Genomic DNA, 15,583 nt, shown 5'->3' with positions numbered 1-15,583 from the left:
CGGCGCACAACCCCGCCGCGCGGTGCGGGGCTCGGGACAAAGAAGCGCCCTTCCCCGCCCCCGGGCCTCCCGCGTTCTGGGCGCCCCGGCCCAGGCCGGGCTGCAGCAGGAGCGGCCTGGAGGTCACGGGCCGCGAGTCCCCACCCCGTGCCCGCGGGACCACTGACCCGAGAGCCAGGGCGCGGTGGGGCCGGGCGCTGCCCCCTCCCCCGGCGCGGCCCCCTCCCCCGGCACCGCCCCCACCCCCGGCACCGCCCCCACCCCCAGCACCGCCCCCACCCCCACCCCTACCCCCGGCACCGCCCCCACCCCCGGCACCGCCCCCACCCCCGGCACCGCCCCCACCCCCGGCACCGCCCCCACCCCCACCCCCGGCACCGCCCCCCACCCCCGGCGCCACCCTCTCCCCCCCCCCCGGCGCGGCCCCCTCCCCCGGCACCGCCCCCACCCCCGGCGCCACCCTCTCCCCCGGCGCGGCCCCCACCCCCAGCACCGCCCCCACCCCCACCCCTACCCCCGGCGCCGCCCCCTCCCCCGTCGCGTCCCCCTCCCCCGGCACCGCCCCCCACCCCCGGCACCGCCCCCTCCCCCGTCGCGTCCCCCTCCCCCGGCACCGCCCCCTCCCCCAGCGCAGCAGGACGGGGCCGGGGCGCCTCCCGGGGTAGCGGCTGCGGGTAGCGGCCTGGGCGCACCGCTGGGCTTAGTGGCGCCCAGTGGACGCCCAGTGGGTCCCCGAACTCCCAGGCCAGACGCGCTCATCGGCTTCTCTTTACGGCAAAGACTTCGTGTTCAAGGGGAGCGAGGGGCACCGAGACCCAGGACCCCTCCCTCCGAGGGCACACAGTTAGGGGGCGGCAAAGAGGTGTCGGCACCGGGAGGGGGGAAGGCGGGCCAGACCGGTCGGGCCGGGCCGGCGGAGTCAGGGCCGAGAGGTGGCTGCGCGGGCCTGGGTCGCTCCTGGACGGGGTCTCCCGGGACAGCCCCCGATTGGCCCCCACCAGCCGGGGATCGGCCCCTGGACGGCCAGGCTCCCCCGCTTCGCTCCCTCGGGCGAGGGCTCTGATGGTCCCTCCCAGACGCCGCCGCCTCCAGGCAGCCCTCCTGACTTCACCCTGGACCAGACGGTGCTCCAGGCTCAGCCCGGGGTGGGGCTCCCGGAATCCCTGAGCCACTCTGGTCCCTTTAAATCTGCGGTTCCGAGGCCTCCGGTTTCCATGACGACGGGTTGGGGCGGGCGGGGGGGGAGATCCCGGGCGAGGTCGGGGAGCGCATGCGCGGTGCGCGCCGAACGCAACGCGTCTCCCCGAGTCGCCTGCGCTGCGTTCGCGGGTCCCGACCGCGGTGAGGGCGGGGGTCGCGGGGGCCGCGGGGCGGGGTGCCCGAGGTAGGGGGTTCGGGGCGGGTGTGCGGAGGCTGAGGTCGGGGTGAGGGGGCGCGGCGGGGGGCGCGGGGTGGGGCTCGCGGGTCCCGGGAGGAGTGGGGGTCGCAGCGGGGCGGGGTGGGGGCGAGGCGGGCGCGAGGACCCTCCTGCGCTGCAGGCCCCGCTCCCTCCGCTCGACCATGGCGCCCCCGTCGCCGTGCAGCCCCCCGAGGCCGCCGCTGCTGCTGCTGCTGCTGCTGCTGAGCGCGGCGCTGCTGGGCGCCCAGGCCCGCGCCGAGCCCGCCGGGAGCGCCGTCCCCGCGCAGAGTACGTCCCCCTCCCCGTCCCCGTCCCGGTCCCCGTCCCGGTCCCCCTCTCCGTCCCCGTCCCGGTCCCCGTCCCCGCGCAGAGTACGTCCCCCTCCCCGTCCCCATCCCGGTCCCCGTCCCCGTCCCCGTCCCGGTCCCCCTCTCCGTCCCCCTCCCCGTCCCCGTCCCCGTCCCCCTCCCCGTCCCCGTCCCCGTCCCCGTCCCCCTCCCCGTCCCCGTCCCGGTCCCCCTCCCCGTCCCGGTCCCGGTCCCGCGTGCGGGAGGCCGCCTCGCTTTGTTCCCGGCATCCCCGCGCCCCGCCCGCCTCTCGCCTCCCGCCTCCCTGGCCGCCCCTCGGTGGGGGTGGGGGGGTGGGGGGGTGGGGGGTGGGAGGCCGCGGGGATGGAGCAGGGCCCCCCGCTGACCCGCGCCCCGCGCCCCGCAGGCCGCCCGTGCGTGGACTGCCACGCGTTCGAGTTCATGCAGCGCGCCCTGCAGGACCTTCGGAAGACGGCCTACAGCCTGGACGCGCGGGTGAGGGTCCCCCTCCGGCTCCAGCCACCGGGGCGCGCCGGTCCAGCCTCCCCCACCCCTCCCAGCCCAGCCCCCCCACTCTCATCCCTCCAGCCCAGCCTGCCCCTGGCGGAGAGGAGACTGAGGCGGGGGTGGGGGTGGGGGTGTGTGCGGAGGGGCCCCTTGGGGGGGGGAGCTCAAGGGGGTGGGTGGCCTGGGCAGGGTGGCCTGGGCGGGAGGGTGGTGCACAGGCTGCCTGGGTCCCGGAGGCAGGGCGACCCCCAAGTGCGGAATGAGCAGGGAGCCCGTGTGAGGGACCCACTGTCCTGGGGCAGAGGGGCTCCCAGAAGAGGAAGGAGGGGAGGCCCAGCCCTCAGGTGAGGGGCCTTTAGAGGCCGGGGAGGCCGGGCAGGGGCTGGGAGAGTTGGAGAAGAAGGAGGAAGTACCCTCCGGCCGGCTCAGGGGTTGAGGGCCGACCTCTGAACCGCGAGGTCAGACAGGCCCGGGTTCGGGCCGCATCCCCCGTGTGTGAAGAGCCCCCAGGTAGGACCGGTGCAGGGGGAGCGGGGAGGGGCGGGACAGCAGCAGAGGGTCCCTGCAGGAAGTGGGGTGCAGACCGTCAGGGCGCCTCCGAGAGGCCCAGGGGCAGGTGGGCTTGGGAGAAGCCAGGAGGTGGAGCGCCCCGGGCTGGGGGGCGGGTGACTCTCACCCTGATGGTCCCTGTTCCTTTGCAGACGGAGACGCTGCTGCTGCAGGCGGAGCGCCGGGCCCTGTGTGCCTGCTGGCCCGCGGGGCGCTGAGGACCCGCCAGCGCTGCCCCGTCAATAAACACCCAGCCCAGCTGCCCGTGTCCTGTCTCCCTGCTCTGGCCCCGAGCCCGCCTGCGCCGTCCCCCGCCGCCCTGCGTGGGCCTCTCTCTGGGCCTCAGTTTCCCAGCTGTCCACGTGGGTTGAGGCCCCCTGGGCACTGCCCCACGACAGGGCCAGCGCTGAGTGGGGACACGCCGTCCGGCCACTGGGGTGGACCTGCACCCGCTCAGCAGGTTCGCCTCTGGGCTCCTGCCTCCTGCCCGCCTGCCCTTGTGTTCCCGGGAGCGCAGAAGCGGTCGTGGCCCTGGGAGCAGCTGCCCAGCACAGCGTCCCCCGCACGGCGGTGGGGTGGCGTCGCCCGAGGCTTCCTGGAGGCCCAGCCCGTGGCCCCGGAGCCCTGGGACCTTCCCCACAACCTCCACCCGCCTGCTGGTCCCTTCAGCAGCCCCAGTTCAGCCCCCTGGCACCGGGGCCTGAGGCGGGCACCATGCCCCTGGCAGCCGGCCCACTCACGCCCCCACACGTGTACTTAGTGCCAGGCAGGAGGTCTCCAGGGGCAGCCAGTAACCCCTCCCCCTTCATTTTAAAGTTTTTATTGCAAAAGCGATGCTTTAGGACACCCGGGCGCACAGTAGGGCGCTGATGGGGGTGACCACTGTGGCACCCCCTCCCCCCCGCCGAGCTGGGGCTTCAGTTCTTGGTTGTGGCCTCTCGGCAGGGCCTGCGTGCTGGTCGGGCAGGGAGAGCTGACGCCCTGGTGGGCTGTCGCCTTAGCCCACAAGTCCCCGCCTGACTGCCCCCAGAGGTTGCCCCAGGGACCTGCCCTGCCCTCCCCACCCCCATGGCCTCCCCTCACCCCATGGCCTCCCTCCCACCGGGAACCTGTCCTATTGTCAGAGCTTTGTGCCCAGAAGCGCCAGGCACGCAGGTGTGGGTACCAGAGCGAAGAAACCAGAGTCCCACCTTCGCTGTGACGCCCGGGAACCCACCGCAGGCTCCATGGCACAGGCTGGCAGGCCCTGCACGGCCCTCGGGCCTGGGCACGAGCGGTGTGGTATGGGGACTGGGGTGCCACTGTCCTGGGCCCCAGAGGAGTCGAGGGGCAGGGTGCAGGTGCTTACGTCCGACTGGCTGGCCTCATCACGGGCCGTTCCTGGGCAGGGGCGAGGGACGCGGCCTGTGATCTGGGCTCGGCGGCGGGTTTGGCCAAGGCCAGCCAGGACCCAGTGCTTCTAGGACAGCGCGTTTAGCAGGAGTGTGTCCCTTGCAAAACTGTTTTTATCTGACAGTTGAATTGAGCTGGGCATCCTGTGCGGGTGCAGCCACGAGCCCTCACACGCGATAGGAGATGGGAGTGAGTCACGGAGCCGGCGGTAGGGGCTGGAGTCAGGCGTGGGGAGCAGCAGTGGCCCCGGGAGGCTGCTGGGCGGTCCGTTCCGCCACAGCTGCAGGGCAGGAGGGGGTGGGGGGAGCCTTGGGGGGTTGGAGCCGGCAGGGGCTCCCTGTGATGTGACATCGTAACAGGACGCAGGGGGAGGATGGACCCGGGGTGGCCGGGATGGAGTCGCCGCCGCGAGGTGAAGCCGTGAAGAGCAGGCCGCGCTGGGTGTTCGCAGGAGAAGCGGTTGTACCCGAAAGGAGCCATCGGCCTCAGGGGTTGAGCATCGACCTATGAACCAGGCGGTCACAGTTGGATTCCCGGTCCAGGCACAGGCCCGGGTTGCGGGCTCCATCCCCAGTGTGGGGCGTGTGGGAGGCAGCTGGTCCATGGTTCTCATCACTGATGTTTCTCTCTCTCCCCTCCCCCTCCTTTCTAAAATCAATAAAAATATATTTTTTAAAAAAGGGGCCATGGGGCTTGGCCATGCTGTGGGTTTGAGAGAAAGGGAGGGGGCTGGGTTTGGGAGGAGGAGGGGAGGGGCTGGAGGGAGACGGGTGGACAGCCTGGCTGAGAGCCCTGAGTGGACAGAGGAGAAGGGACCCCCCCCCCCCAGGAGGCGGGGCGAGGCCTGTCGCTGCTGCTGAGGCCTGGCAGGGCCCACACTGGGCCACGGGTCACCGCCAGCCCGGAGGGGAGGGGGGTGGGGTGGAGGCCGGGTGGGGGTGTTGTAGGAGCAGAAGTGCAGCGTCAGCAAGGAGCTGGGCTCGGCATGTGGCCAAGGCCAGCGCCCGGGTCTGCCCTGAGCCGGGATCTCCCTGATTGTCCCTCAGCTCCGGGCAGAGCTGGGAGTGGTGTCCCTAGGGCAGCGTTCGCTCTCCTGGGCTTGGTGTGCCTGTTGCCCCCACTTTCTGTGCTTTTATCCCCCATCCTCAAGTCATCCCGTGTCCGCTGGGCCCAGCTGGCTGGGGGGGGGGGGGGGCAAAGGCCCAGCACTCTAGTCCATTTGGCGGAGGCGGGGGCGGGGGGCACCAGGTGTGACCCCTGGGGTCAGACCAAACCCGGGGTCAGCAACCTCGGCACTTGGGTTCTGGCTGGGAAAGAATTCGGAACCAAGAGCTAAACTGTAAGAGGACATTTATTGGGTAAATCAGAGAGAGAGAAAAGGGGATTCCTAGAAAAAACGGGCTTAGCGAACAAGTTATGGCGGCAAAGGAAGGGCCAGTGGAGCTTGGGAGTGAGGAAGGTGATGGTACAGCCCGGGGAGGGGGGGAGGGGAGCGCACTGGGTGGAGGTTGTAGGGGAGGCCCCGGGGAGATCTGGTGGGACGGTCAGGTCAGTGTCCTTGCAGGGGTCCTATTCATGCAGCTGGTCCTGCTGTCAGCTGAGCTGCAGCCGGGGCTGGGGCCTGGAGCCGAACGACAACTTGAGGCCTAGAGGGCATCTCAGGGAGGAAAGGTCAGGGGGTCCAGGATTGGGGGGGAGGCCCCACCCTGCAATTGTCTGTGGCCAGGCCCCTGGGGCTTCCCCCTGGTGACCTTCTGTGGTGCCCGTCCTCCTTGCTCTGCTCCTGGCTAACACTGGCCTCCAACAAGCTGGGCAGAGCAGGTGGCGGGCAGAGCTCCCTCCCCGAGCCTCATGGCTGGTCAGGAGCCAGGCCTGTGGCGGGGGCAGGACCCGCACCGAGTCTCACCCCTGCTCCCTCCTCCCCTTTCTGCCTGGTCCTGTTTTCCTTCCCATCCCCTGCCTCTGATTCACTTCCCCCAACGCCCCCTGCCCGGTCCCATTCCCCAGGCCCCACCTGTGTCCCCGGGGAGCTGCCTCCCGTCAGGTGCCAGGTGCTCCAGGTGCTCCGAGGCCCCAGGCCGGCCTCTGGAGCAGCCCATGGTGGGGATCTGGGGAGGGGGGCTCTGGTGTTGGGCGAGGGGGCACCAGGGGGTCCTGGTCTGGCCTGAGGCCCCGGGCGGGTAGAGGACGGGGCAGCAGACATGGGAGGCGGGTAGAGGATTTCACGGACGTGGGGTTCGGAGCGAGAGCGCTGGGAGGACAGACTGGCCCTGACCTGCCCAGCCTCGAGCTTTTCGTCTATACAACGGGCTCCTGATGTGGGCTGAGGGCACAGCCTCCCTGGGACAGACGGGGAACCCCCATCTCTGAGGCTCCCCCTGCCTCCCCCGCTGCCTTCTGCACCGTCTTCCCCTTCAAGTCACTCCCACTCACTCCAAGTGCGTTAAACCCGGGCTGAGGCCTCCCAGCCCTTCCCGTCCCCTCCGTCTCGTCCTGGCTCTGGGCCCCTCTGGACCAAGGGGCTGAGCCGGGGACTGCGGGGCTGAAGGTGAGGCCAGCCACCTGGGGACAGGGCCTCAGCAGGTGCAGAACTGAAGACCCCGAGGCCACGCCAAGTGGAAGCCCAGGCCCCGCTGTCCCCCCCCCTTTCCTGGCCAGGACAGTGCTCCCCAAGCCCCGCTCCCCTTCCTCTGAATTCCCCTGACCCTCTCGGCACCCAGCGCGGCTCCCCAACCCCAGGGTTTTCCTGCCTGGACCCCTGCGTGCTGTTGGCATCCCTGTAGCCCCTGGGGCTGGTCTCACTGCGGGCCTGTCCCACCGGCTACACAAGCGGCAGGGCCCTGCGCTGCTCCTGAACCCACTTCAGATCACCGGGCACCTGGCAATCTGGTACCTGGGGAGCATGGTGTGGGGGTGCCACCCCGCCCCGGCCCTCCTCTACTCCCCCCCTCCCCCAGCCCTGGCCGAGGACTAGTTCAGCGCCTTGGTCCGGCCGCCCCTCCCCGTGTCCCTTAGCGGGGTGCAGGCAAGGACAGCCCCGCCCAGGCCCCGGGTGACCGCAGGCGCCTGGCTGGGCTCTGTGGGCCGAGGGGCCACCAGCCACCAGCGCGGCACGGGGAACTCAGCTCCGGCCGCTGGGGGGGTCACCTCGCGGGGTGCGGGCGATGAGGAGAGGGGTGCGGAGCGGCGGGCGGGGCTCCTGAGGTGCCAAGGATTCTGGGGCGACCGGTCCCCTTCCGGCCTCCCCTGACCCGCAGCGCCGGCCTGTCGGGCTCTGGGGGCAGGAGGATCCGCCGGAGGCCCCCCTGCACCTGCACCGAGATCGCAGGGCGCATGCGCGGGCCATGGAAGGCAGGGGCCGGGCCGGGAGGGGTCCTGCGGGCCCGCACCCCCTCCTCCCCGCCCCCGCCCCGGTGTCCGGTGTCTAAAGGCGGGTTGCGCGCTGCGCAGCGCGGACATCAGACCCGCTCCGGTCGCACCCCCTCGCCTCCAGCCCGCGCAGATCCGGGCGCACGTTCCCAGGGCGCCAGGCGGGGAGGCCGGGGTGCCGCGCCCCGACCACGGGGCGGGAGACGGAGGTGCCTTCGTGACCGCGACCGGCGGCTGCGGAGGAAGAGGACGCGGCGCTGCGGGGCCCGAGGCCGGTCCAGGTCCGCGGCTTCCCGGACCGCACAGCGGCGGCGCGGGGGTGCGGGGCCGCGGGAGGCGCCGCCTCCGGCCAGAACCCCGGTCGCGCTCGCCGGTCCCCGCCACTCGGCGAGGCGGCCGCCCCCCACCCGGGCGCCCTCCCTCCCGCAGCCGCCGGAGCCCGGCCGCCGCGCGGCGCGCAAATGTGCCACCGGGCGGGCGCGGAGGCGGCGTCGGCCCCCGCCCCCGCGGTCACATGGTGACCCCCCAGCCAATGCAGTGGACGCTAGGACCCTGCGGGACCCCGGGCGCCGCGGCCGCACCGGCGCCGCCGCATTATAAATCCTCCTCCAAGATGCGGCGCAGCTCCCCGCGCGCGCCCCGGCCGCCCGCCGCCTTCGCCCCGCGCCCCTGAGCCGCCGCCGCCGCCGCCGCCGCCGCGGGTCCGAGGGCGCCGCGCCCTTGCCCTGGGCCCGCCCCGCCCGGCCCGCCGCCCGCGCCCCGCGCCCCGCGCCCCGCGCCGCCCGCCGGGTGCATGCATTGTGAGCCCGACATGGTCTGCGAGACGAAGATCGTGGCCGCCGAGGACCATGAGGCGCTGCCGGGGGCCAAGAAGGACGCGCTGCTCGCCGCCGCCATGTGGCCCCCGCTGCCCGCCGCGCCCCCGCCGGAGCCGCAGCCCGAGCCGCAGCCGCAGCCCCCGGGCGGCGCGGGGGGCGCGGGGCCCCCGGAGGGGCGCGGCGTGCACATCCGCGAGTTCCGCGCGGCCGAGCAGGAGGCGGCGTGCCGCATCTTCTACGACGGCATCATGGAGCGCATCCCCAACACGGCCTTCCGCGGCCTGCGGCAGCACCCGCGCGCGCAGCTGCTCTGCGCCCTGCTGGCCGGTCAGTGCGGGCCCGCCGTCCGCCGGGACACGCTGCCCCCCGCCCGGTGCCCGCTCGGGTGGCCGGGACTCGGCTCGGAGGGAGCGGACCCGCCGCCCCCCGCCCGCGCCCCCGCGCCCCCGCGCCCCCGCGCCCCGGCTCTCTGCGGCGGCCGGGCCCGGGGCCTCCCGCTGCGGGGCTGGCCCGGCTCCCGACCCAGGCGTCCGGGGCGGGGGCGTGGGAACCGGCGCGGGCGGGGGGCGGCGGGCGGGAGAGCGGGGTCCCCGCCGCCCCGAGTCCGCGGGTGGGGGCGCGGGGCCGAGGCTGGCGCCCGCCGCGTGTGACTATATTTAACCCGCGGGCGGGGGCGGCTGCCTCGCGGCTCCGGGTGCTAATTTATGGGGGAGGCGGCCCGCCTGCGGGTGCGGGTGCTGTGCGGGTGCGCCCAGGACACAGCGGGACACGGGCCTTGGGGTGCGCAGCCCCGCAGGGGCGTTGAGGCCTCTGCTCCCCATTTTCCAGATGAGCAGCTTGAGGCTCGGGCGGGTGCGACGCCCCCAAGGTCATGCGGCGGAGGCCGCTCTCCCCGCAGCCGCCTGCCTGCTGCCGCTCCTGCCCTCGCCCCTGCCCTCACCCCGGCGCCCGGGGGGGCTGGTCCTGAAGGTGCCGCTTCCCGGGAAGGGGCTGGGGGCGGGGGGGCGGAGGCCGCTGCCCGAGGCGGGTCCTCATGGAAGGTGCAGCAGGAGGCCAGGCTCCCCCGGGGAGGACAGTCCTGGCGCCTTTGGCCTCGTCTCCTCCGGGCTCAGGGGCTGGTCCTGGTCCACGGCCCGGAGGTGCAGTGGTGGCTGCTTCCTGACAGTCTCCCCTCCCGCCCTCACCATCCTCCCCTTGCACCCTCACCGTCCTCCCCTCCCATCCTCACCGTCCTCCCCTCCACCATCCTCCCCTCTCTTCACCGTCCTCCCCCCTCACCATCCTCCCCTCCCGCCCTCACCGTGCCCCCTCACCTTCCGTCCTCCCTCACCGTCCTCTCCTCCCGTCCTCACCATCTTGCCCCTCCGTGTCCTCACCGTCCTCCTCCCTCACCATCCTCCCCTCACACCCTCACCATCCGTCCTCCGCTCCCGCCCTCACCATCCTCCCCTCCCGCCCTCACCATCCTCCCCTCCCATCCTCACCATCTTGCCCCTCCGTGTCCTCACCGTCCTCCTCCCTCATCATCCTCCCCTCGCGCCCTCACCGTCCTCCTCCCTCACCATCCTCCCCTCGCACCCTCACCATCCGTGCTCCCCTCCCGCCCTCACCGTGCCCCCTCTCCCCGCAGTGCTCTGCTGGGCCCTCACGGGCTCGCTGCTGCTGACCTGCCTGGTGCCGGCGGGGCTGCTGGCGCTGCGCTACTACTACAGCCGGAAGGTGGTCCTCGCCTACCTGGACTGCGCCCTGCACACGGACATGGCCGACATCGAGCAGTACTACATGAAGCCACCCGGTGAGCCCCGGCCCAGCTCCTCGTCCTCTCTGCCCCTCCTGGCCTCTCCCACCTCAGCAGCCCCAGGCCAAGCTGGGGGCGCCCCGCAACTAGGCTTCTGGGTGACTGTGGGCCTGGCCGGGATTGGGGGGCAGGGCCTGGGGCAGAGCTCGGCCTTTGGTGCTGACCCGAGGTCTGAGTGTCCATGGGCCGCTGGCCCTGGGCCTCCTTAGTCCTCTGAGGCCGGGTGCTTGGGGCCTGGCGGGCCCTGCTCTCCACGCGGCAGGTGCCTCGTCCCTGGTGCCGAGGGTGGGTCTCCCCTCTCGCAGGTCCTGTCTGGCCGAGGTGCTCGTGGTGCCTGCTGGGTCCTGGGCTGGCCTGGGCGCCGGGGCTGGGGGCGAGGGGGGGGCAGTTGCAGGCAGAGAGGGCCCCGCGGGGGAGGGGACGGGGCGGCGGGGACCCTGGGAGCAAGGGTCTTACCGTTTGCTTCTGGTCTCTGGGCACTGAGTGAACCAGAGGGTCTCGCCCTGGCCCCTGGCAAGGCTCCTGGAGAGGGAGGGGCCTGACTCGTGGGCCCTGGGCCACTGTCTGTCCTCCAGGCTGGCCCGGGGCCGGGTCCTGGGAGTGGGAGGCAGGACCCTGGTCTCCATGCCCAGAACCGAGGGCCGTCTGTCATCTTGGCCCTCGGGGGTGAGAGTTCCCCCGGTGCTGAGGGTCCCGGTCTGAGGAGAGGGGACAGGTGGGCCTGGATAGTTGGGGGGGTCTAGCAAGAGCCTGGTGTCAGGGAAGGACAGTGGGGGGCCAGAGAGGAAGTGTCCCAGAGCCGGGGTGGCCTTCCCGGCACTGCCAGCTCCGTGCCCACCGCAGCCCGGCAGCAGCCTTGGCACCTTTGGTTCCCCTTGACCCTTTCCCAGGTGCAGACAAAACATCTCAGCCCCGAGGAGCCCAGCTGCTGCCTGGCTCTGCCTGTGCCAGCCGGGCCCGACAGGCGAGGCCACAGGAGCTGGGGGGGGGGTCCGGTCCGGCTGGGGGCCGGCTGTGGCATGAGGACCGGCACGCGGGTCTGCGCTCTCTGGGCTGCAGTGTCCCTGAGTGGCCCCCCTGAGACATGGGGGTGTCTGCAGAAGACCCCACAGGGCCTCGGGGCCGGACAGCAGCCGGCGTGGCCGTGCTGGACTGGTGGGGAAACCGAGGCCTGGGGAGAGGCGAAGCTCCCAGCATGGTCCTGACCTCCGGGTGGGTGGGCAGGCCAGCGGGTGGGTGGGCAGGCCAGCAGGCGGGCAGTCGCTCAGCCATTCCAGCTCGGCCCCGTCGGGCCTCAGAGGCGGGTAAAGGAGCCGGAGACCTTGTAGCCGGAGCTGGTGGCTGACGGGAGAGTTTGGCTGCTCGAGGAGGGGTGGGGTGGGAGGACTCAGTGAGGGAGCCGGAGTGGCCTTGAGCAGGGCCTGCACAGGCCCGTGCCCTGGAGCGGGCACCGCCGTCCCCAGCGGCCCTTTGCCTCCTGCAGCCCCTGGGCCTCGGTCACAGAGCTGACAGGCTCTCCCAGTGGCCTGTGCCCTGCAGTCCGTCTTCTGTCTCCCCCTTCTCCCCCTCCTGTCCTGCATGGGGCTGTGATGGGTCTGGGCCAGGGGTGGGGACAGCTGTCTGGTCACCGGGCTGGCTGCCCAGGAGAGGCCAGGGTCAGGGGGTGCCCATGGCCATCCCGGCTTCCCAACGGGACTTCTTATGTGTCCACAGACCTTCCTCTGAGCCTCCCAGGGTCACGGGGCTCCCAGGCCCAGCCGCCCCTGACCCAGGAGAGGGAGAGCCACAGGGTTGGCACGGCCACAGGCCCCTGAGGTCCCCTGAGGCCGAGGGGTTGTGGCCCTCACGGCCTCTCTGGCTGGCCGCGGTGTCTAGGCATTTGGCTGCCAGGCAGGGAAGGGGCCAGTTGGCTGAGGCCTGCCCAGCTCTCGGGCAGCCGTGCCCCACGGCAGAGCCAGCCCTGACCGCCCTGTCCCCCGCAGGCTCCTGCTTCTGGGTGGCCGTGCTGGATGGCAACGTGGTGGGCATCGTGGCGGCGCGGGCCCACGCGGCGGACAACACCTTGGAGCTGCTGCGCATGTCCGTGGACTCCCGCTTCCGCGGCAAGGGCATCGCCAAGGCGCTGGGCCGCAAGGTGCTGGAGTTCGCCGTGGTGCACGACTACTCCGCCGTGGTGCTGGGGACGACGGCCGTCAAGGTGGCCGCCCACAAGCTCTACGAGTCGCTGGGCTTCAGACACATGGGCTGCAGTGACCACTACGTGCTGCCCGGCATGACCCTCTCGCTGGCCGAGCGCCTCTTCTTCCAGGTCCGCTACCACCGCTACCCGCCTGCAGCTGCGCGAGGAGTGACCGCTGCCCGCCCGCCGCCCGCGCCCCTCCGCCTGCACCCGCCCGCCCCCGCCCGGGCCTGCTTTCAGGCGCTCGCCTTGGCGTTTCTGTTGGGTTTTTCCTTCTTCAACATCACGTGGTTCTCTGGCTGGTTCTTGGGGGGGCGGGGCTATTGCTCATCCATGACACTTCGGGGGGTGGGTCGTTTGCAGCCATGGCCCCCTGCCCGCCCATTCTGCTGGGACCACGCCCTGAAGAGTGACAGCATGGACCACTGCAGACCCACCCAGCTGCCCGGCCCTGGATGGCAGGGCTCCTGGCCCACAGCTGTCAGCCCAGGCCCAGCCTTGCCCACCAAGCACAGAACCTCTGTAGTGAGGCCCTTGCCCAGCAGATCGCTGGCCACTGGCCCGACTCTGGCTCAGCCATGGGTCCCCAGGAGGCGTGGCCTGCTGGGCCGGCGGCCACTGCCCCTCGGGCCTCCGCTCTGTGCATGCTGAGCACGTGGCTGGCTGCAGCATGCCGCATGCCCACAGCTCCCGCCCGCCCGGCTGCCTGCCCATGGGGCCCAGACTGGGGAGCGTCCCTGCCCGCCTGGCGCCAGCCCCGGAGCCACCTGCTTGCAGGAGGCCTGTCTCAAGAGCCCTCGCTTCACCTGGTTCCGCTTTGCTTTGACACCCAATCGCCTTTCCCTTTGGTCCCCACCCCTCCCCTGCCCAGGCTTTGCTGATTGGCGTCATCACCAGGTGTGGTTCCCATAGCAACCTGCTGCACAGCCTGGGTCAGAGCCCTGCAGGGGAGCAGGGTGGGGAGGCCTCCCTCTCGCCGCCCCCAGACCTGGCCTCAGCCTGCCCTGTGAATACGAGCCCAGCCGCTGCCACCACCACAGCCCACAGCTTCCCCTCGCCTGGAACCGACCTGTTTTTTTTAATAAGTTATTTAGACAGAATAGCACTCTGCATGCCTGTAATTCTCGGGACAAAACGGTAGTTGACGCCCTCACACGCACACCTGTGTGGTCTAGAATAGGCGCTATTTCCTGCCCAGTTTGGTCCGGGCGGGTGGAGGGTTTCAAAACATGGAATCGGGAGGGAGCTCCTGACTAGCATCTTTTCCCCCAAAGAGCATTCCTAGTTGGTGAGGAGGCTGAGGCCCACCGTCCAGCTCGGATGTGCCGCTGCCTTTGGGAGGGACCAGTGGGCCCTGCGTCCAGCTTGGCTGGGGGCCTGGACGCTGGCGCTGCTCGGCCTCCTGAGGTTGGGGCTGGGGCCGTCGGGCAGGGTGGCCCGGGCGGGGACGAGCAGGTGGTTGGCAGTGGCCGCACGTCCAGCTGCGAGCCTGGACCCGCCACCGAGACCCCTTCATTGGGGGCTTGGAGGAAGGGACCCACATGTGGGGCCGCGGAGGGGATGTTCCTAAAGGGGCTTTGGAAGTGAGCGAGCAAGCAGGGTGCCCGGTTTCCCCGGTGCCTGCGTGCTGTGGCGTGAGGCGTTGGCGGAGCACTGTACAGACCCCGCTCTCCCCTGTACATACCCTGGAGGCCGGCCCCGCTCGGGGTGGGAGTTTTGTAGACTGTACAGAAATCGGCACCCTATTTTCTTGCAGCTCAGATTTTGTTATCCTGGATTATACAGACAGACGTAAAGCGTTTTAGCAAAATGGAAAAGCTGTGCCTTTCTCCTTTCTGTTGGCTGGGTTCTGGCTGGGGGCAGCCTCCGCTGCCATGGGGCCCGGTGGACGGGAGGGCAGGTGGTGGCCTCGGGTCAGCATGGTGGTCGAGGTGGTAGCTGGCGGGGGGTGGGGTGGGGGCGGGGGGAGCTCTTTGATCCTGTGCCTTCCCAGCCTCTGTCCCTGGGGTGGGAGGAGCTGCTGGTGCCCAGGGCTGGGAGGGCGGGGCCTGGGCTGTCATTATCTGGTTGGGGATGGACACCTCGCTGGCCTGCTCCTGGGCAGAGGTATGGCCGCCTCCTGCTCTGCCGGCATCTGTCTGTCCGAGAGGGACCTGGATGGGCCCTGTCTTCCTGGTCAGATGGCCCACAGTGGGTGGACGCCGCCAGGACTTTTATTGCCCTTTGGTGCTGCCAGGAGGCGGGAGAGATGCCAGGAGGGTGTGGCGGGGGGCCGTGTCGGGAACCCCGGTGCCTAGCCGCTGTGGGCAGAGGCATCTGCGCCCACCCAGCTGGGCATGCCCTGCACCAGGACAGGCCCTCGCCAGGGCAGTGTTGCTTGGCAGATCCCGACCCCAAGCCGCCCGCTGGTGGGAGCGGGACCCCCTTGCAGGGGCTGCCCGGGCTGCTGCTTCCCTCCAGTCTGGGCGCCAACTGCTCCAGAACATGCCCCGAGATGTGAATTTTATACGTTTGTAGAAATCCTGACTTTACCTCTTCTACCTCTGAAGCGTCCTCCCCAGGCCGTCAGTGATGAGTCTCTAGCTTCTCCGTGGGCCCTGGCAGCCTGGGCCCTCCTCCCTGCGGGCCCCCGGGGCGCCCCCTGAGGCTCCGGAAGAGTGAGCCGGGCCAGGGGTTGCTCAGGGGTCGGGGCTCCCAGGATCCCTGTTGTCTGGAAACCTGTTTGGGAGCAGAGAGCAGGAGGCAGCGTGTTCCGGAATGTTCATTAGCTGGGCAGCTCCAGGCGGTGGGATCCAGGGCAGCTGAGGGCTCCTGGGCCTGGCCTGGTGCCACCAGGGTCTTGGCATGTGGCTGGTGGCCCTCCCCAGGGCAGCTCCCACTGCCCAGCAGGCCCCCCGGATCGGTCTGCAGGTGCTGAGGCGCCATGTGGGAGGGCCAGTGGTCTCTCCCGTTGCACCCCCACGTGTCCGGCTTGGCCTCCCAGTGCAGCCGGGAGGAGAGGGCGGAGGGCAGGGATGCTGCCTGGAGGGTGAGGCCTGCCCTGGGGAAGGTGTGGGCTGGAGGCCCTGCCACAGGCGGCATGAGGCCAGGGGTCCTTGCTGGCCCTTCAGGCTCTGCGGGTCTTTTCTCCGAGAAGCCCCCTGGAGGGAGGGTGGGGGCTCCGGGAGGCTTCTGAGGCGTGGGGGCCATGGAGCTGGCTCTGGCCTTGGGGCACGTTGGCGATCGGAGTGCCTGTGGGGTGGCCGCCTCCACCCTTCCTGTCCG

General features: G+C 71.4%; 2 protein-coding genes across 2 annotated transcripts; both read left to right on the top strand.

The window, feature by feature from the left end:
* The first annotated feature begins 1,263 nt into the window (after positions 1-1,263).
* Positions 1,264-3,023, top strand: NICOL1 (NELL2 interacting cell ontogeny regulator 1). The gene is made up of 4 exons (XM_070411386.1): positions 1,264-1,341; positions 1,539-1,687; positions 2,114-2,202; positions 2,916-3,023. Exons 1-4 carry the CDS (start codon positions 1,271-1,273, stop codon positions 2,979-2,981), a joined length of 375 nt encoding a protein of 124 aa, XP_070267487.1. The 5' UTR covers positions 1,264-1,270; the 3' UTR covers positions 2,982-3,023.
* Positions 3,024-8,264: 5,241 nt separating this feature from the next.
* NAT8L (N-acetyltransferase 8 like) lies at positions 8,265-12,583 on the top strand. The gene is given in 4 exon segments (XM_070400396.1): positions 8,265-8,669; positions 9,973-10,137; positions 12,123-12,466; positions 12,468-12,583. Coding segments are annotated over 4 exon segments (885 nt in total). The 5' UTR covers positions 8,265-8,317; the 3' UTR covers positions 12,492-12,583.
* The last annotated feature ends 3,000 nt before the right edge of the window (positions 12,584-15,583 follow it).

This window comes from Myotis yumanensis, unplaced genomic scaffold (assembly GCF_028538775.1).
Source record: "Myotis yumanensis isolate MYYU_CA2020_CCGP unplaced genomic scaffold, mMyoYum1.0.hap1 SCAF_1, whole genome shotgun sequence".
In the NCBI taxonomy this organism is placed as follows: domain Eukaryota; kingdom Metazoa; phylum Chordata; class Mammalia; order Chiroptera; family Vespertilionidae; genus Myotis; species Myotis yumanensis.
This window is presented reverse-complemented; position numbering and strand designations above follow the sequence as displayed.